This window comes from Meriones unguiculatus, chromosome 2 (genome assembly GCF_030254825.1).
Source record: "Meriones unguiculatus strain TT.TT164.6M chromosome 2, Bangor_MerUng_6.1, whole genome shotgun sequence".
In the NCBI taxonomy this organism is placed as follows: domain Eukaryota; kingdom Metazoa; phylum Chordata; class Mammalia; order Rodentia; family Muridae; genus Meriones; species Meriones unguiculatus.
The window spans coordinates 165,281,035-165,307,372 of NC_083350.1; the positions used below are offsets into that span (position 1 = coordinate 165,281,035).

At 40.9% G+C, this 26,338-nt stretch overlaps 1 protein-coding gene across 7 annotated transcripts in view; it reads left to right on the plus strand.

The window, feature by feature from the left end:
• The window catches only part of Med12l (mediator complex subunit 12L), a 314,509-nt gene that overhangs the window by 19,614 nt on the left and 268,557 nt on the right, over positions 1 to 26,338 (plus strand). For 5 of the 7 annotated variants that reach the window (XM_060378349.1, XM_060378355.1, XM_060378351.1 and 2 more), the window contains 4 exons: positions 1,085 to 1,189; positions 6,408 to 6,599; positions 8,090 to 8,122; positions 11,007 to 11,166. In XM_060378349.1, the coding sequence (XP_060234332.1) occupies positions 1,085 to 1,189; positions 6,408 to 6,599; positions 8,090 to 8,122; positions 11,007 to 11,166 (490 nt within the window). The remainder of the gene's footprint in view (positions 1 to 1,084; positions 1,190 to 6,407; positions 6,600 to 8,089; positions 8,123 to 11,006; positions 11,167 to 26,338) is intronic. The other 2 variants (XM_060378352.1, XM_060378354.1) reach the window with 1 other exon arrangement.

Consider the following 26,338-nt stretch of genomic DNA (forward strand, 5'->3'; position numbering starts at 1 on the left):
TCTTACCTGGATATGACTATACAGCACCTGAATTGGTAACAATTAAATGAACCAGAATATGTAAAACCAGTGTCCCCTCCACCCCCAGTTGTAGATGGTAGTGAGGTAGTCTTCCTGTCACAAAGCTTATTACTAGGAACCTGCATTTCTCTCTTCAACTCACTGGGGTCTTGGATAAGTTGTGTGGGCAGCTTTGTTGAATCTAAAATAGGGCTGGGGGCTAGGGAGATTGCCTAGCAGGAAATAGCACTGGCTGCTCTCCCAGAGCACCTGGGTTTGATTCCCAGCACCCACGTGGTAGGTCACAACCATCTGTAACTCCAATTCTGGCATCCACAGACACTGCCTGCTTGTGCTACACAGGCATTCATGCAGGCAAAACACCCATGCACATACAAATGAAGAAATGTTTTTAAAAAAATTGAGGGCAGCAAGGAAGGAGAGGCAAACTATGAGTTCCTCAGAGCAACTTCAATTAAAACATTTTATGATCTTGGGTTGTGAGATGCTCACCAGGCATAAGGCTGTTAGGCCTTAGAGTTCAGTCCCCAAGATCCACATGCTAAAAAGACAAAACTGATTTCTGCAAAAGATTAAAACGATTCTACAGCCTCTTGTTTCTGTGTGTGAGGGAAGGAGCTGCTTGCTTTGTTTTCTGTTTCCAATTTTTAAGTTAAGAGTTACTGGAACTCACAGAGGAATTAAAAGAGTAGGACATTTACCATAGTTAACTTTCCTCCCTGCTCTCACAAGAGGTAATACAGGGGAGGGAGAACTTTGGCTTAAGGTTGATGTAATGACAGTCTATCCTGGCAGGGAATTCATGGCCACAGGAGCTTAAGGAGGTTGGCTCTAAGGTTCCCACAGTCAGCAGAAACAAGAGCTGGTCTCATCTTGTTCTTTCCTTTCCCTCAAGTCCAGGACCCCATGCCCTGGGATGGTACCATCACAGTCAGATTAAGTCTTTACTGTCCTCTCCGCTGCCTTCTCTTACAGTGAACTTAGTTATTGCTCAGGCTGTGGTGTCTGGATTAATTTGATGGCATTTCTATTCTCTGCTTAATCAATATGTTCTCTTGAACAGGATGAACTTACTGCTGTGAACGTGAAGCAGGGCTTCAACAATCAGCCAGCCTTCACTGGAGATGAGCATGGCTCAGCCAGAAACATTGTAATCAACCCATCCAAGGTAATGCTATTTCCTGTAACTCCTGAAACGGTGTGTTTGTGATAGCTTTGAGATGTGTGTGTGTGTTTGTGTTTGTGTGTGTGTATTACTATTTAAGCTTTTTTCTAGGTTCAAAATTTTCTCACGTTTGCAAACCATGAAGCCCACATAGTTTTAGTTGTGAGGCACTTCATTCTGAGACTACAGTGTCCCTTTCTGCCTTCTATTCATTTTTTATGGTTTTCATAGCTGCCATCATAGAACGGTCTGGGCCAGTTTTACACTACTGCTACAGTTAGATTTATTTTCTTTTCTTATGCCAGTTCAGGTTGACTGTTTTTGCTAAGACTATATTCATCGCATTATGTCGGGAGGAATGAAATGCCAATTTGTCCAATTATTGATTATACTAAGTTCAGTCATTCAGTCATTGTGATGTCCATTGTCTTCCTATATTCTAAAAGTAACAATCTCTACATCGTGCTAATCTCTAATTATTATTTTTTATTGAACTCAGGACTTCCAGATCCTGTGCATCTGTCCCGCCTTCAAGCTGTACCCTAAGCCCCTCACAATGATATTTTGAAATCATGTAAATAGCCTATTCTTCAGTAAAATTCACACAAAGATTTGATGATGTTTTTCTTTCCTCTACATCTCTCCTCTTTTTCATTTCTTTTGACAGGGTCTCACCAGGTAGCCCTACCTGGTCTGGAACTTGTTATTTAGACCAGATTGGCCTTGAATTTGTGGCAACCTTCTTGTCCCCATCTTCACTGTGCTGGGATTACAGACATGCCTAGCTCACTGATGGTTCTTGCCAAATGGTTTATTGTGCTGGGGGCTGCCATGTTTTTCTATTCATTATTCATTGTACATGCATTAGCTTGAGTTCTTCTGTGATGAACCCTCTTTATACTTCACTCTTTCTAGTGTCACTCTAGGTTCCTGTTTTTGTTTTTTATGTGCTATGATTTATTACCTTCATTTTTCTTTTGGCTGCCCAAATTTTCCAATATTTGGTTAGTAGCAGCCTTTTAGATTCTGGATATGCATCCTCACCCTTCTTACTGTTGTACAACATCTATTCAGTCTGTGTCTGCCACTGGACTCTAGGCGTGCTCAGCAATTCTGGAGTATCATTAGTTTGAGGCCCTTTCAGTGGACAGAGAGGACAACCCTTTTCTGTCTAACTCACCTATTTTGTCTCCCTGCTGGTTGTTAGCATTTCCAGCTGTACATCATATAGTATTTCCTTATCTTTTCCTGTTTGCTCTTTGTGTCTTCCTTCCCCTGAAGTGAGAATTGCTCTTTGCTAGACCAGTCTAGTTTGCTTTGTAATGCAACACACATAAAATGTTTCTGAGTAAGCTCTTTCAGTACTGTCACAACAGTCAGCTTTCTGTGTAAGATTTACCGTCTTTCTACAATACCTTTGTCTTTAGGCCAATTTTCATTAAAAATGCATATATAGTCAGAGTTAGAGGGAAGGAGCTGGAGGAATGAAAGGGAGGAAAGAAGCAATTCCATTTTAATTAAAAATGTAAAACATTTATAGACAGAATATTATGTTTAGAAGTTTATTGAATAAAATATCCTTTTCCATGGATCAATTAGATTTATAGATAGGAAGTTATTTTGTCCAATTTCTTTTAGTAATTGATTTTTTTTACATATTATTCTTTTTACTTTATTATTATTTGATGTTAAAATACTTTTACTCACATGAAGTTAAAAACATATATACAAGTAAGAAATAAAAAAAACCACAAGTCAATACCTACACATCCTTTCTCCACAAAAACACACAAATAATTGACTGTTGGCTAAAACTATAGGTGGAAATACTACTATAAATAAAACTATAGGTGAAAAAATGTGGGGCGGAGGGAGAGAGAAGCATTTTTTTGTATGTAGTTCTGTTGACCAGATATGGTGATATTTAAAATTTTGCCTGTTTGAAATCTTTATGCACATCATGATAAAACTATAATTATGTATTTGTGACTAATATACAGTTGTATATATGTACTTTGGTATACATTATTTTGGTGTGCACACATTCACATTACTATATGACCATCACCCTACTGCCTGTCTCCAAAACTTTTTAATCTTTCTGAAGTGATATACTGCCATGCCTTGCATGGTCCTAGACACCTAAATAGGGCAATTTGGGAATGAAATAACAACACACAACGAAGAAATGACAGGCGCACATAGAGAAAATGTGGGATCAGGTGGGCTGTGCTGGCTTTGGTGGAGGCCACCTCCAGCAACCTGGAAAGGCAGCGTAAGGAGGAGGGACTAGCTGATGTGGGTAGTAGGTCTGCCTGGAGGCATAGTTTTAGGCTGTAAGCATCTGGTGGGGGGGAGGGATGAAAATACCACCTGCTTTCTGCACACATTGATATAGCATCCTGAAAAGCTCTGTCTTCACACACAGTGAGACCTTACCTCAACTAGAACAGAGAGACTTGTCCCCTGGAATTTGTTCTCTGACCTCACATGCTCCAGCATGGATGTGCCTGGATACCCACACTCCATACATGTATACATATGTACTCTATCTCTTCTACATGCAAATAATAATAAAAAATTATGCTGATATATTTTCTTGGTATCATTTATTACAATTAATTAATAGTAAAATTAAAAGGAGAAAATAAAAAAACTGCTGTCTAATATAGTAGCATAATGGTTGGGTTCAGTGTGTGGATTTTGGGCATTCAGGGTGTAGTTCATGTCAGAGAGCAGTAGTTTTATTTTTTTTAATGTGTTATGAACTGCTCAGTTCTTGGTTCTTAGGGTCAAATTTTATGTTAACTTACATAACCAAGTTAACAGAAAGTAACACTTATTACAACTTGGACCACTGTTCCTGTGAGATCTATTCAAGGACCTAATATTTCTTATGTGAATTTGATTTCATTAGCATGAAATGTATGAATCTTAGTGTTTAATACCTGACCTTTTTCTATGTTCTTATCAAAGGAGGTATTATCTGCATAGTTCTGGGTGGATAAAAACAAGTGTTGAATTAACCTTCTTACACTCTGTTTGAAAGAATATAAATTGGTATTAGACCTTTGGAAGGGTGATATGGCAGTATAATTAAAATTGCAGAATCATGCCGGCCAAATGATAGAAATTTGTCCTATATGTGCATATAGCAGATTGTGAAAGGCTGTTCAATTTAACAGGATTCATAACACTTACTATTTAGAACCAATGCGCCATGTGCCTGTTAATACTCTCTTGATTAAATAAAAGACAGCACCACCCATACAGAACATTATTGTGTAGCTATACAAGCGAAGGAATCCACATATAGGCATGAAGTACTCATACTGACTGTGTAGAGAGAGCCAGATATGCCGGAAAGGAAAATAACAAGTATGTGTTCTAAGCAACAGTGAAAGGATACACGACCAAGTAAGCAAATTGATTACTTGGAGGTAGGAGCTGGAAGCGAGAGTTTAAAAAATATATATCATCTGCTTTTTGAATAATGTGAATATACAGCTGTTAGAAGAAAGCTAAGCATTATAGGTGGTCAGTGGAGGGAGGCAGGAATCTCACACATACCAGACCAGCGTGAGACCAGTCTTAAAATTATTTTTTAATGTTATATGGTTTTGACAGTTTGGATCCCTTATGCACATTTCTTCTGTCTTGTTTACTTAGGAGTTTTGACTATGCTTACCGTATGCATTTGTTTACAAGATTCACTAAGGGGCACTAGAGAACATCTGTATTCTGTTTGTTCCATTATTAAGCGGGCACATAGTTCCCTTAGAGTAGTTTTCTTTTCATTTCTATAACCTTGTTTATTGTGATTAATGTACCTACACATAATTGCAACTTAGAGACCTCTCTAATATACAATAGAATATTAGTATATACTATTAGCTATTTAGTGCCCTTGTTTCCTCAGCTGAGAAATTTAAAATCAAACAAGCTAGTGATTGCTTGTTTACAAACTCTTTCATTTTTCTCAGGTCATGTATTGTCATGTCCTGCATGGTTTGGTCCTGGAAACCTGAATGGCACAACTTGGGAATGATGTTCCCAAACATAGCTTCTACTGAATTTATCTGCAGAAAGTTCTAGAAACATTTGCTTTAAACAGAAAAACTTCAGTGAAAATTTGTTGGAAAAATAAAACCTCCTATCTATTTTTCTACTTTTTGTTTCTGTGAGGAGACACCATGACCAAGGCAGATCTTATGAAAGACCGCATTTAACTGAGGGTTTGCTTACAGTTTCAGAAATTTAGTCCATTGTTGTAATGGCAGGTAGCATGGTGGCATGTAGCTGGCTACTGGAGCAGTAGCTGAGAGCTACATCATGATCCATAGGCTGAGAGAAAGAGAGACTTAGGGCTTGGCGTGGGCTTTGTACAACTTCAAAGCCCACCTTCAGTGACATACTTCCTCCTAATCCTTTCAATATGTGCTACTTCCTGATGACTAAGCGTTTGAATATATGAGCCCACAGGAATATTCTTATTCACACCACCACAGTTTTATTACTACTTTTCAGATCAGGGAATTTTATTTTACATTAAAAAAAAAAAAAAGAAAGGAAAAGGTACCAGCTTTTTTCCTGATGATAAAACTGACTGCTGGCTCCCGTCAAAACAGGTCAGACCATGCACAAGACATCTGTTGCCTCCAGCTTCTAACTAAGCTGGGATTCTTACCTTTTGCTTTTTCCAGGGCAGTGCTTCTACCTCACTTAAGTTGCTGTTTGCTAACTCTTGGTGGCACATCTTAGAAATTGTTTGCGTTGCATAACTGAAAGATTCTCAGCAAACAAAATGTGATACTTTCTGGAGTCTTGAAAATTCTTTATCAGGTTTCCTATGGATTTCTGGAATCTTTTCTCTTCCTCCTTTTCTTCCTTTGTCCTGCCCTTTGCCCATCTTCCCTCTTGCTCCCCTTCCCTTCCCGCTCTTTGCCCATCTTACACTTTAGATAACACAGAATGATAAAATAGTTGGCAGAAGCCTGTTTCTCTCCTCTGTCTGTTCAGACCTAGTGGCTCCCTGCCTTTCCTTTCCCTCCTCTGTGCTTATGAAATTGGCAGTTCAATCAAAATGCCGAGTACCTAAATTCATCTTTGCCATTTGTAATCTTCCTTTTAAATGACTTTCTCGAGATTCTCCAAGAAAGTAATATCAAGGGTAAACACAGAATTTCTTTAAACGCTGTCATGTTTCATTTTCTTTCTGCAGATTGGTGCGTACTTCAGCAGCATATTGGCTGAGAAACTAAAGCTTAACACTTTCCAGGACACCGGAAAGAAGAAACCCCAAGTTAATGCTAAAGATAACTATTGGCTGGTTACTGCTCGGTCTCAGAGTGCAATTCACAGCTGGTTCTCTGACTTAGCAGGAAACAAACCGCTTGCTATTTTGGCAAAAAAGGTATCAAGTATTTTCTTCCATTGTTATAATTGCAGTTTTGTAAATGAAGCTGTTTGAGATAATGTTCACATGTACCTTTATGTTTTTCTATTCTTTTTTAAACCAAAGTTTCAGTTGCAGGTACACACTGCCAGATAGTATTGTTCTTATGTTCTTCCCGTTATGTTTTGGGTACATGGGATACCCAGGGCACCTAAAAACCTAAGGGATCTGCATAAAGGCAGTTTGTACGAGTTTAGATATTATCTTAAAATTTAAGAGTAGCCAATAAGGCTTCAGTTTTTTCCCATTGCACTTATAGTTTTCTTAGATCAAGGTGTTCAAGATACAGAAAAAAAAAAAAATCTCTTGCTTTGAGATTATTACCTTGTCTGTCAAAGTATATATCCCAGCTCCTGTTTTTAATGACACACACACACGTTAGACTAAGTCAAGTCTTACAACCAAGCAAGAAATAGATTTTTATTCTGTGTGTGCTTGTGTTATAAAAAAGTATTCTAATCAAAACAGGTTTTATAATTTTCAGGTTTTTTTTCCTCAAGGGTGTGTGTGGGGTGGTAGGAGGTTCTTTTAAAATCTTGACCTTTAGTACTTTTCTTCAGTGGGAATAATCAATATGTAGGTTCAATAATCTTATAGTCTAAACAAGATAAGATATCCTTTGAAAGTTTATAGTAAAGTTAGAAATTTCCCTCAGTCTTTATCTCTGACTTCTTGTATACCTTTGAAATAATTCCAGGTATCTCTTCTCATCCCCCCTGAAGTCCCTTAGTTTTAGGGGCTCCGTCTTGAGTTCTAAGTATGCAGTGTTCCTTTCCACCTGGTATGGGGCCAGCTCAGAAGAAAATGCCTTCATGTACTTGTGTGTTGGTTTTTGAAAGCAACTCTTTGAAAATAGTGCCTACATCCTCCATTGGCTTTAATTTGCTAGAATGTCTTGACACTGAATGCCTCACATAGATAGAGAGATAGAGAGATAGAGAGATAGAGAGATACATAGATAGATAAATAGTTAGATAGATAGATAGATAGATAGATAGATAGATAGATAGATAGATAGATAGATAGATATAGGTGAAGGGCACCAGAAGTCTTTGAAGAACACTTGTTGAAGTGTGACCAATTCTTCCCACAGAGCTAGTGCCACTGTCTCAACCTGCCTGAACCACGGAGCTGGAACACTTCTTCCCCAGTGCTAATATCTGTTTGTGGTCTCACTGTGGCCCGTGGATTGATTGTTCTGAAGGCCATGTAAGCCTCAGAGCACCCGTCGGAGTTTGATGGCTTTAGAACACCTAGTCACATCCTCCGTGCTGTCAGCTGGGTGTTCCTTGGTTACAGGTGCTAAGAATCCGTCTCGGATGCCTTCTTAAAGTGAATATTGATAAGGAATTGGTTTCCTTGCTGAAAGGGTGTAGGGGTCTCTTGTCTTTTAGGAGGGAGATGACTCATGGTGTGCTGTATTAGCCATTTTCTTCTTTCTTTATCAGGAGCTGCCTCTGGCCAAGTCAGGTGTCCCTCAGGTAAGCCTTGGCATTAATTCTTTGCAAAAAGAATTTCTTTATAAACATTTCTTTATAAAACATTGACTACTTTGATGTATTCATGTCTTACGCATTCCAGGAGTCATTCTTGTCCACTTCTCAGAATTTCATCCTTTTGAGATGGCAAAGGCTCTTGTAGTTTTGGGCAAAGGACCAAATTCTTTATATGGTCTTCATAGCCAACCACTTAGTTGATTTTTGATATTTATGCACAAGAAGGCTTAAGGCAGGTAACAGTGATTTACTTGCTATGATCAGGGTCATCTTTCAGCTCTTACCCAGCTCTCAGAACACTTTTCTATATGGGATGGATTATGTTTCTTGCATGATTTTCCATTAGTATAAAGTTATACAGAACCCCAGAGGTGCCTTGAAGGGACTTTTAATTCAGTCACTGCCGTTCCTTGATTTGGAAAAGGAGAATTCTGGCAACCAGGGATATTCTTCTAACTCTTTAACATGGCTAGTTCTTACCTGTTTATTCAGGTGCCCTTTTTTCCTGTGGTCTGAGAATTTTCTTTGGTTCTGGTCCTGTTCAGACAATGGACGATGGTGATGGTGGTGAGCACCCGAGGGGAGAGGTGGTAGTGATATCATTGTGTACATGGGGGAGCGTACGCTTAGCATCTTAATTGCCTTTGCAGCTCTACACTTATTTAGAAACTGAACTGCTGCCCAGTGATTGCCTAAATTCAATTTTGATGTCAGATGTTTTGCTGAAAAAAAAAAAAAATCTCAGGAAACATCATCATTTCCATCCCAAGTTGGTCCAAGCTATAGGCTGGACAAAGCCATCCCACTTATCTTCTCTCTTGATCAAGTAACTTTCTTCACATCTGTTTTCTTGGATATTGAAGCCCTGACTTGACTCAACTCAGGATTTTGTCATTTTGTCCTGTGTTGTTAATGTAAGATCGGTGGCTCGGTTTTGCATGCTATTTTCTCTAAACATTTCGAAATTTCAACTGTTGACATTTTTTTTCCTCCTAACGGTTGCTGTTTAAATAAATCCTTTGGTAATCTATGAAAGATACGATTAGTAGGACTCTTTGGAGACACTTTTACTCAGCATTTTCAGGTTTTAATCTTATATCCCTTTGGTGTGTATGAATGAGAAGCAGCCTGACCTGGAGTGATAAAGTTTAAACCACTGGTTCCATATTTTATATTCTAGTAAAAAGCATCAGGTCTTGAGCTGAATGTTTGATCCCGTGTTCTCTTGTCTCTGTCTTAAACGGTAGTAAGCACAGAGACCGTGTTCCATGAAAGATGTGCCTCGTGTGCTAAACTTTCAGGGCATTTGTGTCACTGTGTTATGTGGAGACATAGCTTTTACAGATTTGGCTAACATGTCTTTTGCCTCCCTTTAGTTGTGTTTGTGCAGTGTAGTTTTCTGTGTCATGGGGGTGACATTCTGAATTGAGCACCCAAGGCAGCACGCCTACCTGATCAAAAATTCTTCAGTTTTCTGTAAACACAGCATTAACTCTCTGTACCCCATTGACCAAGGCAGACAAACATTCCTTCAGTATTGGAACAGCTTGATGTTCCTTTGGAAAGACCAACTGAAGTAGCTTGCTCTTAGGGACTATATATTAAAAAAAAAAGAGTTATTTACTCTTTAATTCCAGGGATCATTCCTTGTACTAGGATTGTAATTAGTAAAAATCCACTGATTTGACAAGCTAGTAGAATAACTCTGTACTTCATGAGTTGGCATGTTTGAAGCTGTGATTTTCAACCAAAGTATGATTTTGGGGATAGAGAGATCAGGTTTCTTGTGATCCGTGGCAGGATTCCAGTGTTTTCTTTTGAAAGGGCCAATAAATCCGTGGCATGAAAACACTTGGGGTAGTGCAGACAAATCCCTAACTGGGAACAAAGCATTATTGACATAATTTTGATTATACCAATAATCAATATACATGATTTTTTGAAAACTAGAATAACCACTTTGTGAGGTACATAGGATTGGTATTATCAAAATTCATGAATGGCTGGAGAGTGATGGGCTCGCCTGGCAGAGCCAAGGCAAGTAGTCCAGAAGTGGCCACCCGCCACGGTGAGTGGCCTGTGCACCTTGCAGTCTTCCTAGTCCCATCCTGCTGCGTTGTAACAAACGTACTTTTGTTGACGTTATTCACCGTACTCATAAATTGAATAGATGATGGAGCTGTTCATGGGATATTTATGAGGTATTCTGGAGGAATGAATTAACTCTTTCAAACCAGACACTGGTATATTGGGATACTAATTTGCCGAATTGTACCTTTGTGGTCTTGAAGAACTAATTAACAGCCTCGAGTGGCTACTTCAGCCAACGAATTAATTGCTATTGTAGCTCAGTGTGTGTTAAGCGCACTCACTGATCTTAGGCTCGAGTTAATATTTTGGGCTAAAGCCACTTTCAGAAAGTTTCTCGAAATTGTTGCTTTTATGAAATGTTGCAGTTAGAAAGCCTCACACAAATAAAATGTAGAATGGTGACAAATTCTATCTGGTTTTCTCCTTCCAATTTTGGGATAAATCATTTGGAAGAGTATTACGAAATTATTTTCCCCTGATTGTTCACAAGGCAAATAAGTTTCCTTATCTGAGAATGTGGCAAGACTTTGTTTTATGAATAAGAAAGCATAGCTGATCACCATTTTGTCATGTGCTAAATGTAATTTTAATTCTTGTTTCTTCATGAAAATTGGCTTAAACTTTCTTCCCCCTTTTAAAACCACATGCATGTTTGAAAGTCCATCAAGCATAGTTTCTTATAACAGCATATAACTTCCAGCCCTTTTCTTGCTTCCTTCTCAGGAAGTTTTCCTAGCAATGCTCTAGTGTCTGATTGTTACGTGTTATTTCTTTCTAGGTCCCCATCCTCAGTAAAAAAGAGGATGTCTTTGCATATTTAGCTAAGTACTCTGTGCCAATGGTTCGAGCAACGTGGCTGATCAAGATGACTTGTGCCTACTATTCTGCTATTTCTGAAGCGAAAATTAAGAAACGCCAGGCGCCGGATCCCAATTTGGGTAAGTGAGGCAGTGTGCAGTGTTTTAACCTTTCCTATTGATTCTTCAAGTACCTGTCAGCTTCATCCTCTTAGAGCTCAGCACAGTGAGTACTGAGAAAGTCCGAGGCACAGCTGAAAGTCACTTGTTCTTTACTCAGTAAGTCTTGTCGATATCTCCAGAATGTCTGAGCCCTGTGCAAGTGCAGCTGTGGAGGTACAGACCACCACAATCTCTTGTCTGGACAGAAGCAACCTCTGACAGGCTTTTCTACATGCTTCCACTCCAACTGAGCAGGCCTTAGAGCCCACTTAGACTCTTGGTTACCCCCTATTCCCCCATGCTCACTGCCTCTTTTCCGCTCAGTACCACTGCCCTTCCCTGTGCAGTGACAGTTGATGCTAGTTCATCTTGCTGCACCAGCACAGCTTTCTGTGTTGTAGCCCGAGTGATCCTACTAGAACGGAAGTCATGCTACTCATGTGCCCAGAATCCTTTTATGACCACTGCCCTACTCACCTGCCTCCTCCCCTGGCCAACACCAGCAGCCTGCATGCTCTTTCTGAATTTAAGCTTCGATGTTAAGCAGGTGGACACTGCTCTCCTTCTATCCCTACGTGGGTGTCCTCTGGTTCCATTGTGGTACTGTGGAACCTGGAACCACTCTGGCTAACATGGCTGTTGCCTTGTTTGTTTGATTTGCAGTTGTTGATATCACCCGCTGTATTAACCTATTGCTTATCTATCTATATTCATTCATCCTAACTGCTGGATGGAAATTTTGAATAGTTCAGGGCTGGGTGTCTTCTTGATAGCCTTAGTGCCGGTCTCTCAGGGTAGTACCTGGCATACAGGAGTTATTCAGTAATTCTTAAAATTAAGAAGTGAATAGCTAGGCATGAAGCATTTGTGTTCATTATATATGTATGATGCCATTTTGTATGTGTGTGTGGTTTTAAAAATTTCACCAATTCATAATCCTTAAAACTCACAGTATCACTACCTGTGCTTACTGATGAGACTTCTCCATTCCTTAAGTACACACACATACACACACACACACACACACACACACACACACACACACCAAGTGAAGTAACCCTCCACCATGTGAAGGGAACCATTCTTACTAGTTGAGAATATGGCGGCTTTCTTGTTGCACTCATCCCCCTTACTGTTGGTGCCCTTGTCCCTATGAGCAGTTGGTTTGAGGAGGTGTGCTCTGCCTACCTCAAAGCCGATGTTTCTGTCACTTGCATACTTATAAAAGCTTGTTCGTGGATTCACTCACTTGTATTTTTCTGTCGCCTTCATAAGCAACATACTGCGCACTACGATTTATCTGTATCTTTGGACTCAATTTATGGAGTATTTCAGGTCTTCATGGTTGCTGCTGCGCCTTTAAAAATGTTGATGTTTAAATCTGTGAAGGTCAGGTACCTGCTGTATTATTTCTCATGAAAGCACACATAGCCTTGAAATCTGAAAAACGCTAAAGCCTACAGCTAAAGACAGCTTACAATTGTGTGAGTTTTACGAGTTTGATTATAACCTTTTAGGCCAGAGGTTCTCAACCTTCCTAAAAGCTGCGATCCTTTGATGCAGTTCCTCATGTTGTGGTGACCCCTAGTGATAACATTATTTCTGTTACTTCATGACTGTAATTTTGCTACAGTTATGAATTATGATTTAAATATCTAATACACAGGATATCCGATAGGCACCCCGCCCCTGACAGGGGTGGCAACACCCAGGTTGAGAAACAGCGTCTTCGGCCTTGCACCTGACAGAGAGTCTTGTGTGTTAGGTGTGCTCCGCCTTTGCCACCATGTGGTTGAGGGTTAAAGCAAGCCCCTAATTTCTCTCTCCATTCCTAGTCATCCTCCTCATCTGTTTTTAGTTATTTTAAATCAGGGACCATTCTTAATCCTTTCTTTTCCTTGACTGTTATTTCTGAAAGGGAGAAATCTGATTTCAGAGAGGTCCCCTATTTCTCTTTCTCTAATTTCTCCTTATCAGATGGTAACTGTTCGCCTTCTTAGTTTTACGTAGGCTTAACTCATGATAAAGTCATTTGGGAGGCGAGAACCTCAGTTGAGGAAAGGCCCTACCAGATTGGTCTGTGGTGCCTTTTCTTAATTGATGATTCGTGTGGGAGGGCCCAGTTTATGGTGGGTGGTTCTGCTCCTGCACTGGTGGTCCTGGGTGCTGCAAGAAAGACTGAGCAGGCCGGTAAGCAGCACTTCTTCCTGGTCTCTCCATCAGCTTCTTCCTCTAGGATCCTGCCTTGTTTCAATTCCTGCTCTGACTTCCCTCGGTTATGGAACACATTCCAGAACTGAACTGCGAAACTAACTGAGTAAACCCTTTACCTCCCTCGTTGTTGTGGTCTTGGTGTTTTATCATGGCAATAGAGACCTAACTGAGACAGTAATTCCATAACTATCTTGGCATGTCATACAATATTATGAGGTGGTATCTGCCAAGTTTCTGTACGGAAAATGACTGTCTCACCCTTTGTATTAGTTACTGAGTAATTTAACTATGTAATTACTATTGCTTTGTGTTCTCCCTTCTTCATTCCCCCTATTTGTTTAAGAAGAGATTATCTTGAAGTTGGTCCTCTGGCTCATACAGTCTTTCTGTCATCTCTTATGTAGTTGTTTCCTGAGCCTCAAATGTGGGGGTTGTTTAGTAGAGACAGACTTCCTCTCTGTAGCCCTGGCTGTCCTACAACTCCTTCTGTAGAAGACCAGGCTGGCCTCAAGCTCACAGCCCCCCTGCCTCTGCCTCCCAAGTGCTGGAGTTAAAGGCAGAGGTAGTATGCATCCACTGCTTGGCCTCTTTGATGAGGGGAGAGAACCACGCTTTTCGGTGGATAAGTATTTAGAATATGGTTTGGAGTTATGCTAATTTAGGGAAGTGGCAGTAGTAGGTTCTGTGACTTTGTCAGCCTTGGGCGGTTGGTTAATTTCACAGTGCTAGGCATGATTTTCCTCCTGTTGAGGTCTGAAGTCACATCAGGTGGCATACCCCTAATTTGTTGGTTACCCTCAGGATCAGTGCCACTGTTGTATTGGGATATATTGCCATGATGGTCATTGTTGTGGTTCATAGGCACTAGAACTAGATAGAATTGTTGATTGCTTTTCTCTCTTGGTGGCTTGTTTGGCTCCTTCTGGTGTTATAAGAGCAATCATTCAGTGAGGAGGCTTTCAAGTCAGATCCATATAGGTTGCGCTCAGTTCTGCATCTAATATATGGTGTCCTAAACATTTGGGTCTTACCTTTTTTATTGATTTATGGAGACCACTGAGGTAAACAGCAATACCCTGTATTGTTTCGGGAATCCCTTGGACTACTCTCACTAAAACTGGGAAGGGGTGTTCTTGTACCTAGAACTTGAGTTTTTGTTAGTCTGTGGTTTTACAGGGAGCATTGTCACCCTGATTTGTGTAACTTCATTAAATTATATCTGTGTATGTATACACACAAACAACATATATATGCAATTTTAAGTAAACACTATAATTTCCTATGGCCTTTTCAAATATCCTATTGTTATTTCTTCTTCCTTCTTTCTTTTTGTGGCCCTTTGTTTCCCCTTCTCAGGTAAGTTTTTCCTCCCCCTTTCTCCATGTCCTTCTATATAGCAACTGTGTCTTACTATTCCCTTCTCTGATCTTTTAACCTGCTTTGGGGGAGATTTATATTTGATCTTTGAGATAGAGTCTTGCTGTGTAGACCATGCTGGCCTAGGACTTTTGTCATGGAAGTCCTCTTGCTACATTTTCCTAAGTACTCAACGTTATAGAAATGTGCTACCATGTGTGGCCTCAGGAACTGCTGTTCGGCTGAAGTTAAAAACCAGTCATTTAAAGGAAAATCCAGGATGTGACCTTATATGAGTCCATTATAATTATAAAGTATATACTAGAATAATGGAGTAGGTGCAGTCAAATGCCATTATGGTCTGTGAGGTAATGTAGGAACTGCTGATGTGCCTGCCAGACGTCTTAGTTCTGTTCTGTGAAAAGACACTATGACCAAGGCAACTTATCAAAGAAAGCATTTAATTTGTGGCTTATGGTTCCAGAGGATGAGAATCCATAATCACCTGGGAGCATGGTGGCAGGCAGGCATGGCGCTGGAGCAGGAGCTGCATCGTGTGTGTTAAGACAACCACAAGGCAAGGAAGGGGCCATGGAGTTGGGGGCAATGAACCAGCGGGCGAGTGAGAGCATCCTAATTGGGAACACGTGGGCTTTTTAAACCTCAGAGCCCATCCCCAGTGACACACCTTCTCTAACAAAGCCATACCTCCCAATCCTCCCCAAATAGTAATACCAATCATGGAACAAGCTTTCAAACATGAGCCTATGGGGGCCGTTTTCATTCAGGCTAACACACCAGAATATAAAATCCTCTGTATTTTCCATGCTTCCCCCGTCATCATGTACATTAAATACATGGAGCTTCAAGTTCAAGAGCCGGGCCAACTCAGTGCATTTTGGTAGGTTTCCATGTCCAGCACACATGGCTGGGTTGTTAAAAGGTCCCCTTGTGCCCATCTTACCATCTGACCCGTTTTCTATTTCCTTCAAGCTTCTGATGCCTTCCTTAGCAACCTCAGGTAGAGAAAGTTTCTTTTATTAGCTTAATGGCATCATAGTGGACTAGCTGATACCTTTTTTCTGCTGTTCTTCAAGGGCTGTAATCCAGCCATGACAGAACTGCTGCTTCAGCATTCAGACAAAGGTCTCTGGTTCCTATAAGGGCCCCTGAGCTCCTTATTTTAGTTGAAATTGAAAATCAAGGATTTTCCCTTTTGGTTTACCCTGCTCACTGTTTCTCCAATCAGGAGAAATTTCTCCTGACTGGAGAAAACACAAAGCTTCATAACGTTGTGCCTTTGCCCCCTCAGAGAGCAACCACAGTTGACTCCATCTGTGTAAGGACATATCATACAAACAGCATCAAAAGCACGTTCTGCACCATTGCAGCACTGAGCAAACAATGGACAGTCACTTGTGGTAACTTCAGTCAGTCCCTGGCTTTCAGAGATCTAATAAAATTCATGACAGTGGGTGAACAACACAGATCCCAACAGTATTTTCTTTTCTTTTTTTAAACCAGTGTTCTAAAATCCAGTCTATGATAATATAAGCTGGAATATCATCCTATTGAGACACAGCTTTCCAGAATGAAATTTTCTTTCCTGACTTATTGTAGTTTTTGTGGAGCCATTACTTATGCGGAGAGATGAGTTTAAAATCTGAGTAGTTAGGAGTATTTATGGAGTTGAGATGTATAAGGAACTTAGGGCATTGTTTAGTCAGTTTTTGTCCCAAGTATTTCCTTCCTGCTTCTGTGCTGGATTGCAAGTCAACACATAGGACAGATAGATAAAGCAGGTAGATGCTAACTCCCGTGTGCTGGGTGTGGGGACCACAGATAACTTCTGTGTCCTGGGTGTGGGGGCCACAGCTAACTCCTGTGTGCTGGGTGTGGGGGCCACAGTTAACTCCAGTGTGTTGGGTATAGGGAGCTAGTCAAGTTTCCAGGAACTGTCTTCCTAACACCTGGTTGCTGCTTTCTCAGGCTGAATACCTGATTTGGAGATCTCCACAGTGGCCACATTCTGAGTGGGTTCCTTCCCACTTGGAATCACTTGTCCAGGCTGCTTTTGTCCCAGGCACCTGGGAACTCTATCTATCTATCTATCTATCTATCTATCTATCTATCTATCTATTTAAAAAGATATATATTTTAAACACACACATATATATAAGTGTAATATACAATGTAATTGTACATTGTATATACAATTATGCACTTGTAATATAGAATGCAAGTGTAATATAGAATGCATATTGTATGGAGTGATTCCATTTTTCAAATACCTGATCCTGTTTTACCATGACCTCACTACATCTGGTGGCCTCTTGTGTTTTCCCATTTTCTTCAGTGTCTAATTATATAGAACATTTAGAAGCACTTGCCTGCGTCACTACAGTATTATATAGCAAGGTTCACACTCCAAATAAGCTATATAGCCAAGAGAATACTTGCATGTGTGTGGAGTTGGAGGAGATTGAATGCACTTGAGAAGATTAACTTGCAGAATGAAGTTCTGTTTTCTGGCTTTGATAGTGAAAAAGATCATTGAGTATGTTTGGGGTGAGATTGACTATCCATTGTCAGTGTTTCCCAATGTTGATTTTATGACTTTTGTCGTCTTGGTGATGTTTTTAGGATTTGTAGAGTGTTTTCAATAGAAATGGCTTTTATTCCTCTGTAATAGAAACATATGTTTTATTTTCTGTTCCATGTTCAGCACTGGAACAGAGCTATAAAACAGTGCTGCTTAATTTTATTGGCAGAAGCTTTTTTCCTAAAGCTAAGTGGGCTAACAGTAACAACGAGGCGACACAAAGACACTCTCATGTAGAGGGTATAGACTTAATATATAGATGTCTTAGTCACTGCTCTATTGCTGTGAAGAGACACTATCACCAAGGCAACACTTATAAAAGAAGGCATTTAATTGGGGGCTTGCCTACAGTTTCAGGTGGCAGGCAGGCTTGGTACTAGAGAAGTAGCTGAGAGCTATACCCTGAACTGCGGTACACACACACACACACACACACACACACTCTTTCCATATATATACACATATATATGTATATATAATATATCATATATGTCTATTAACTATATTAATAATTTACTTACATATATAAAATCTTCAGGGCCTGGCTTGGGCTTTTGAAACCTCAAAGCCCACCCCTGGTAACATACCTACTCCAACAAGGCCACTCCTCCAGATCCTTTCAAACAATTTCATTCCCTGGTGACTAAGCATTCAAACAGATGAGCCTGTGGGAGCCATTCTTATTCAAGCCACCATAGAAGGGTAAGTGGATTGTGGTCCCGGGGAGCTTGTGTCAGCAAGACTTCCTCAGTGTCTGCAGAACTGACAGGGGAGAGAGGCCTTGGGTTGGTGGGAGACTGTCCATGAGTGGCTTCAAGCAGGGAGTAATGGGTTGAACAAATATTGGAACAAATATTCCAATATTAGGGCAGATGTTTATGTGCTTATTCACTCAATTATTTACTTTTTTTTTATTTTGCAGGGTTTTATATATGCTAGACAAACACTTTAACACTGTGCCACATCCTCAGCCAAGGGAAGAGACTTAAATTGATGGAATTAAGGAAGCTTAAGTACAAGTTTGTAACTCTTAGTCCTTATGAGACCTAAAAATTAAAATAAAATGAAGTGTTACAATAAGGTATATGTAGTGAGAACTACTATTCCCACTTGAGGGAGAGGACATTTTATTATCAAGTATCTTTTAAAAAATATTGTATTTTTCAGGCATGATGGTATGTGCCTTTAATTCTAGCATTTGAGTGGTAGAGGCTGGGTGATGTCTGTGAGCTCGAGGCCAGCCTGGTCTACATAAAGAATTAAGGACAAGCCCGGGATACAGAGTGAAAGCATGTGTAAACAAACGAACAATTTTATTTTTACAGATTTTACAAATTTTTATTTACAAAGTATTTGGTTTTGTTATAACATTTTTTTTTTCCCAAACAAAATTGGTTTTAGCTGTTCCTCTTTTGCTGTTTTATTTTGGTAACATGATACAAACTGGAGTCATTTGGGAAGATAGAGCCTCCGCCGAGACATTGACTTCATTAGCGTGGCCTGTGGACAGGTCTTTGGGCCATTTTCTTGATTAGTGACTGATGAGGGAGGACCCAGCCCACTGTGAGCAGTTCCAAGCCCTGGGCAGGTAGTCAGGTAAGAAAGCCAGATGAGGGGCTGGAGAGATGGCTCAGCCATTAAAGGCTAGGCTCCCAACCAAAAATATAAGAAAGCCACATGAGAACGGTGTGGAGAGTGAGCCGGGAAGCAGCCACTCTTCTGTGGTCTCTGCTTTATTTCCTGCCTCCAGGTTCCTGCCCTGTGTCCCTCAGAGATGGACTGTGCCAAATATCCTCTTTCCTCTCCCAGGTTATATTTGGTCAGTGTTTTATCAAAGCCACAGGGAAGCAGAGTAGAGCATGTATGCCTCTTCTTCCCTGCTTGCCCTCTCTCCTCACCCCCCACCTGCAGTGTTCCCCTCCTTCACACCTTTCATGTCACATGGGCCCTATTATCTCCCCTTCTCAGTACTTCTTATTCCCCTTTCATGGTCCATGGTTTTATGTCAAGATGATACCAAAGAGTTATCAGAGGAGCAGGAATGACAATTGAGAAAACGCCTTCATAAGATTGTCCCTGTGGGATATCTTTAGAATCAGTGACCCATGTGGGTTTTGCCCTGTAAGGAAAGCAGGCTGAACAAGCCAGAAGCCGTGCTCCTTCATGGCCTCTGCTTAGGTTCCTGCCTCTAGTTCATGCCCTGAACTCCCCCTTCATGGTGGGCTGTCATCTCTGAGATGGAAGCAATCCGTTTCTCCCCAAGTTGCTTTTGGTCCTGGTGTTTGTTACTGGCAACAGGAACCACGACAGGTTCAAAAATACTTACGTTCATAGCTGGTGCCTATGTGTATGACTCCTTGTACACACACACACACACACACACTTTAAAAGTTAGGGGCCAGGTCTGAGAGAGAATGTGTGTGTTGTGTGTTGTGTTAGTCTTTCTGAGACTGGGCTGTGTCACTTAATGTGCTTTTTGGTTCCACCCATTTCTCTGCAAAATTCATAATTTTAACTGCTGAGTAAAGTTCTATTGTGTATTGGCCATCTTTTCATTATTTTTCTGTTGATGGACATGGAGGCTGTTTTCCTTCTCTTTTGTGGATAAAGGGACAATAAACAGGGATGAGCTGCTATCTCTGTAGTGAGTGTGGAATCCTTTGTATGTGCCCAGCACTGGTATAGGTTGCAGCATGTTAGAGTAGTTTGATTTTAGTTTTTGACCAGCCCCATACTTACTTCCATGCTATTAAACCAGTTTTCTCTCTGTCAGCAGTAAGAAGGGTTTTGTTTGGTTTCACTTATCTTGTGAATTGAATCAATTTTGTTTTTCAAGGAATTGATAAGTTTAGCTGTCTTAAATGTTTTGATCTTAGCAGAGAAAAGCGCTTTAAATGGACCAGCTAATAATTATGAATGAAAAGCTGAATCCCAAACGGAGTGACGACTGTAGTATTTAAAATGAGCAGGAAACCTAGGTTTTTTTTTTTCTTAATAGTAGAAGTAGTACACTTGTCTGCAGAGTTCCACCCCGTGAGCCACTGTCATAATGCTGAGTTTGCTAGTAACAACTACATTGTTTGTTATAGACACTGCTGTCATCAGGACAAACAGCGTCTTGTGTGTGTATGAACTGGCATAAGCAGGGAGACAAGTGCCCACTGTTCTGAGGCTGTGTGCTGATGTGTGTGTGTGTGTGCGTGTGTGTGTACTTGTGTGTGAGTGTAACGACGAATCTTGGCTGTTAAGTTTACATACCTGAGAAGACTGAACCTTAGTTGGGAATTGCTTCCATCAGATTGGCATGTGTGGGGATTTTCTTAATTGCTAATTGACTTTGAAGGGCCTGGCCCACTCTGGCGCCAGCTCTGGACTGAAGAAGAGAGGTAGAGGAGCAAGCCACTTCTATTGTCTCCAAGCTCCTGCCATGGCTTCCCTCAGTGGTGGTATAATTGGAAAGTTAAATAAACATTTTCTTTTAGGTTGGTTCTGGTCAGTATTTTATCATAGCAACAGAAGCTAAAACACAGTAATGTGTGCATGTGTACTTGTGCCCTTGTCCGTGTCTGGGGTCAGGTGCCATGTACTTTTTGTTGCTGTTGTTTTTTATGTGTTCATTTGTTGAGGCAGAGTCTCCTTCACTGAAGCTTGTTGATTATAAAAGGCTGGCTGGCCTGTATGCCCCAAAGGTCTATCTGTCTGTCTGTCTGCCTGCATGTGCACTCCATTATGCTGAGATTCTTTTGTGTGTGAGTGAGTTCTGAGGGATAAAATTATGGTCCTCTGCATATATGTCATGGTTGTTGGCTTTGTGTTTGGGGAGTGGGGGTGTCTTGTGTGTCTCAGGTGCCTCTGACTCCTTTGCTTACTCGTGGGTCCCCTTTCTTCCTACTGGGTTGCCTCTCCTAGCCTTGATGTGAGGGTTTGTGCCTGGTCTTACTGTATCTAGTTGTACGGTGTCCAGTTGATGTCCATGGGAGTCCTGATGTTTCCAGGGTTGGGAGACATGAGGGAGTGTAGCAGGGGAGAGGGAGATATCTGGGGAAGAGGCAGGAGTGGATGAGGGGAAGCTGCAGTTGGGATGTATTACATGAGAGAAGAACTAATAAAAAATTAAAAACTCTGGTACTCATGCTTGCATAAACAGCACTTTTCTGAATGAGCAGTCTTCCTAGCTTCAAGAAATGTGGGCCTGCTGAGAAAGTTTTTCAGCCTGGGTAGTGTTCTGTCCCTTGGCTATTAGTCTTGAGGCTGAATTTCCACAGGGGTAGTCCCTCACTATCACTGTTGGCCCTCTGTGGATATTTCTGTGTTATACCGAAGTCCCCATCTCATTAATGAATGCTGCTGGGGATTGTGTCTATTTTGTCCATTTTCTGATTTATTGTTTGAACACTTTGAGGAGGCTATTTCAGTCTTGTTTCACAGATGTGGCCTGGGTGTGGCAATACTGGACAAAGAGCTTCAGTTCAAGTATTCAACAAGTAGTCTCCAAAGCTCCCTGTGTTCAGCATGTAGTCTCCTGGAGACTGCGCCCGCCAGTCAGTGGGGACAGAGGAAAAGAATATAGACATTACTATGTAGGTGTTGACCAGTTTGGGTGGAGAGAATGCGTGCACACAATCCAAAGCATGGAAGGCAGACGGAACAGTGGGAGGAATGAAATGTAGTGTGAGGGTGTAGGTCTGAGAGAACTTCAGAAGTTGAGTTGCTTCATGGAAGTGACTTAGTGGTTTAATTTAGAGGGAAGGGGCTTTCCCAGGAGGCAGAGTTGAGGGTGGGCTGCATGTGAATCAGGTAAGGACGCTTCTGACTGAAGGATGATGGGTGCATAGGGACAGGTGAGCGAATGCTTTATGTGCAACTGCTGTCCTTCAGCTCAGTTTGAACATGGGTCAGTTGTGGAGGGGTTGTCTGCTGGAGAGGATACTGTGTTCTCTCATGGGTGATGGGGAGGTGTGAGAGGGTTTGTGATTACGGTTATGGTCACAACATTGTCCTTTGGTTTCCTGACTATAAAATGAGGATGACTGACAGTACTCTTTAAGCATGAGATGAATCGATATTTCATGAAATGAGTCCATACCTCTAAAGTGTTTAGAACAGTCCATGGCACCCTGTAGGTATAGGCTGTTAATATGCTATAAGTGCTATGAAGGGCATTGTCATTACTAGCTAGGATAGTAGCTAGCACAGTTGATTATTTTCTATACTACACTTATACCATGTAGGTTTTATTGCAATTTGTTTATACTGATGTGGGTGGTACTAGATAATATCCTAGCCTGAGTTACTGGAAGATGCCTTGTTTCATCCCTGTGAGGAGGTGATTGCTGTTGCCATGTAGGTGGGATGGATCTGGGCTCTTGGAGCCAACAAGCATTGCTAGGGGAAAGGATGCTGGCAATGGCTAGAGTGTTGGATGTAGTGACCATGGATAGAACTGTTGTCACTTGCTGCTGTGGGGGACAGGAAAGACAAAGCAAAGTCCAAGATCCATAGGAGAGAGAGAGAGTGAGAGAGAGCGAGAGAGGGAGGCAGTAATTTGCAGCATGAGCAGCTTTAATTCTGATAGAAGTTGTTGGGTGTTTGGTGTGGTGAAAAGTGATGACATATCGAATCCATGAGGTTCTTTTTTTAGAGAAAGGGGTAGATTAGAAGCTTCTTAAAATGCTTTGTGGTTAAACTGCCGAAGACATTGCTGTTTACTGTCATTTCTTCTGTGCCACATGAGGTTTTGAGGTTGCCTATGGTGTTGGAAGCACTCTTATCATCCCAAAATACAAAAGAGAAATAGTGCCCCCCCCTTTATGGTGAGTTATTTGTGATGTCACTGAGGCTTTTGGACTACAAAAATAAGACCTGCCAAACACACAGTTGACAGTCTGGTTTCTTATCTAGCCAACCAGCTTACTTCCAGTTTGACTTTTTTGAAGAGACCACATACTAACTTTATAGATTCTGGAGACAGGCTTCAAGCTAGGATTGCTTCCATATTTTCAGTGTTCCTTAGATTTCATTGATCACAAATATATATGTGGAAAAATCAGGAACTTTGTGGAGTCAGCTCTCTTCTACTTTTTCATGGGTTCTGGGATCAAATTTAGCTCACCAAGTGTGGGTGGCAAGTTCCTTAACCCACTGAGCAATCTTGCTCATTCTTTTGTTGTTAATATATATTCTTTCATTTTGCATTTCTTTAAATTTAATATTTTTCAACATGTAATATGATGGATAACATTAAAAAAGGATTTATTTATATATACAGTATTCTGCCTGCATGTATGCTCACACACCAGAACAAGAACTTGTGGATGGTTTTGAGCCACCATGTGGTTGCTGGGAATTGAACTCAGGACCTTTGGAAGAACAGCCAGTGCTCTAAACCTCTGAGCCATCTCTCCAGCCCCTGATGGATAATATTTTAGTAATTATAACTATTAACAAATATGCAGAAGTTTGTGAATATTCATTCTGCTATGTTCTCTTTGCCCTTAACTATTTCTTGCTAGTTTCTATCTTCAAATTTTTAATTTTGCAAAAGCTTGCAAATACATGCATCTTTTTTTTTTCCCTTTCAGCTTTACCTAAAAGTTTATTCCATATCTTGGAGGTTATTTGATGGTCTGTGGCTCTGTAGGCTCTCATTATGTGGTTTTATTATGGTTTATTGGGACAGTCACTCATTAACAGATGTTTGTGTTATATCCAGCTTTCTTTGTATTGTTTACTCATTATTCCAGTGAGTAAACACATATACCATACTTGTCAAAATGTACTTTTTCATAATACATCATAGGTTTATTTATTTTTTAAAATTATCATTTATTACAATTTATTCAGTTTGTATTCTGCCTGTGGTACCCTCTCTCCTCTCCTCCCAAACCTATCCTCCCTCCTTCTTTTCCCCCATGCCCCTCCCCTAGTCCACCGATAGGGGAGGGCCTCCTCTCCTTCTCTCTGACCCTAGCCTATCAGGTCTCATCAGGACTGGCTGCATTGTCTTCCTCTGTGGCCTGGTAAGGCTGCTCCCCCAGGGAAGTTGATCAGAGAGCCTGCCACTGAGTTCATGCTGGAGAAAGTCTCTGCTCCCCTAACTAGGGACCCTACTTAGAGACTGAGTCTATGGGCTACATCTGAGCCAGGGTTTTTGGTCCTCTCCATGTATTGTCCTTGGTTGGGAGCCTCAGGGCTCAGCTTTTATGGCTCTGTTGGTCTCCTTTTTGAGCTCCTGTGGCCTCCAGGTCTTTCTGTCTTCCCTTCCTTCATAAGATTCCCTGCACTCTGCCCAAAGTTTGGCTATGAGTAACAGCCTCTGCTTTGATACCTCAATCAGTAGAGTCTTTCAAAATTAGGAATAGTGTTACCTCAAGATGCAGCTATACCACTCCTAGGCATATAGCCAAAATATGCTCAACAATATAACAAGGACATTTGTTCAACCATGTTTGTAGCAGCTTTATTTGTAATAGCCAGAAGCTGGCACCAACCTAGATGTCCCTCAGTGGAGGAATGGATACAGAAATTGTGGTACATTTACACAGTGGAATACTACTCAGTTGTTAAAAACAAGGAAATCATGAAATTTGCAGGCAAATGTTGGGAACTAGAAAAGATCATCTTGAGTGAGGTAACCCAGAAGCAGAAAGATAGGGAACAGGACAGGAGCATAGATGTATCTTTAAACATTTCTTTAATATACATACATATTTACCATATATTAAACTGAAAAACAAATTTGCATCTCCAAAAGAAGGATAAGTTGCATACGGGCAGTCCTCTTTTTGCTTTGAAAACAAAATTTTTCCCCAAGAACCACAGACTGTCAAACAAAAACTGTGGGGCCAGATGTGGGAAATCTCCATTCAAGGTGTTTGTCAGGGGAGTCCAAGAGACTCCCAAAACAAATCAGGGTGTTGCTGCTGCCCTTCGTTGCTTCCTATACTTTTAAGGTAAGACCCTATTACTGAAGACACCACATACATCAGACAAAGAACTTGGAAGAATTTAGCGGGACTTGATCTGAAAGCTTCCTTCCCCAAGATTATCTTTCGCAGTATTCATAGGAACTGTGCAAGCTGCCAAGGGAGAAAACACAATCAGCACTCCTGTCTAGCTGTAAAGTATACAAACCACAATGAGGACCAGCAAGACAGGATAGCCCCAAGGGTGTAATAGTGTCACTTATATCCTGAGAGTAACCAATAGCAATCTAATTGGACTTAAGGCCCTCTCAATGGGGGAGAATTCACACAGTACTATAAACCTAGCCAGCTCCCCATGGCTTGTGAGGTCATGAGCTATAGAGGAGAATCTCCTACCATCACTTTCATATGATTCCTACCTGCATTCTAAGTCGTTATCTTTATACTCACAGGCGAGTGTAGCTCCTAACCCTCATCAAAGAATTTTCTTTTTTTTTTTTGTACAGCAGATGGAGAGTATTATAGAAATCTACAACTGCTCAAAAGGCAGAAAGTGACAGACTGTAGGGGATCTAACACCAATTAATATGTCAACAACACAGCTTTTATGCCCAAGGGTCAGTGAACATCGTGGAAGAGGGGTCAGAAAGGTTGTAAGAGCCAGAGGACCAGAAAATGTGCTGTGAGATGGCATCTTCTGTCAACGACAGGGAAGCTGCACCTATAAAATTTCAAACAAACAAGTAACAAAAGGTTGCTTAAACAATAGTTGACATGCCAACATGGAAGGGAGAACTATCTTTGGCTGAATACCTAGACACTGTTAGTGGCTACTGAGAGAGAGAGAGAGAGAGAGAGAGAGAGAGAGAGAGAGAGAGAGAGAGAGAGAGAGAGAGAGAGAATATCAGTTTTCTGTAGGGATAATCCAGTGGTAGGATATCTAATCCAAGTGCTGAGCCCCTAAGCACCAATAAATGCCCCTAGGAGCAGGGAACATTGACGGCAACTTTGAGAGTTGTCATTCAACACTACATCTGGTCCCATTTCTGCTTCT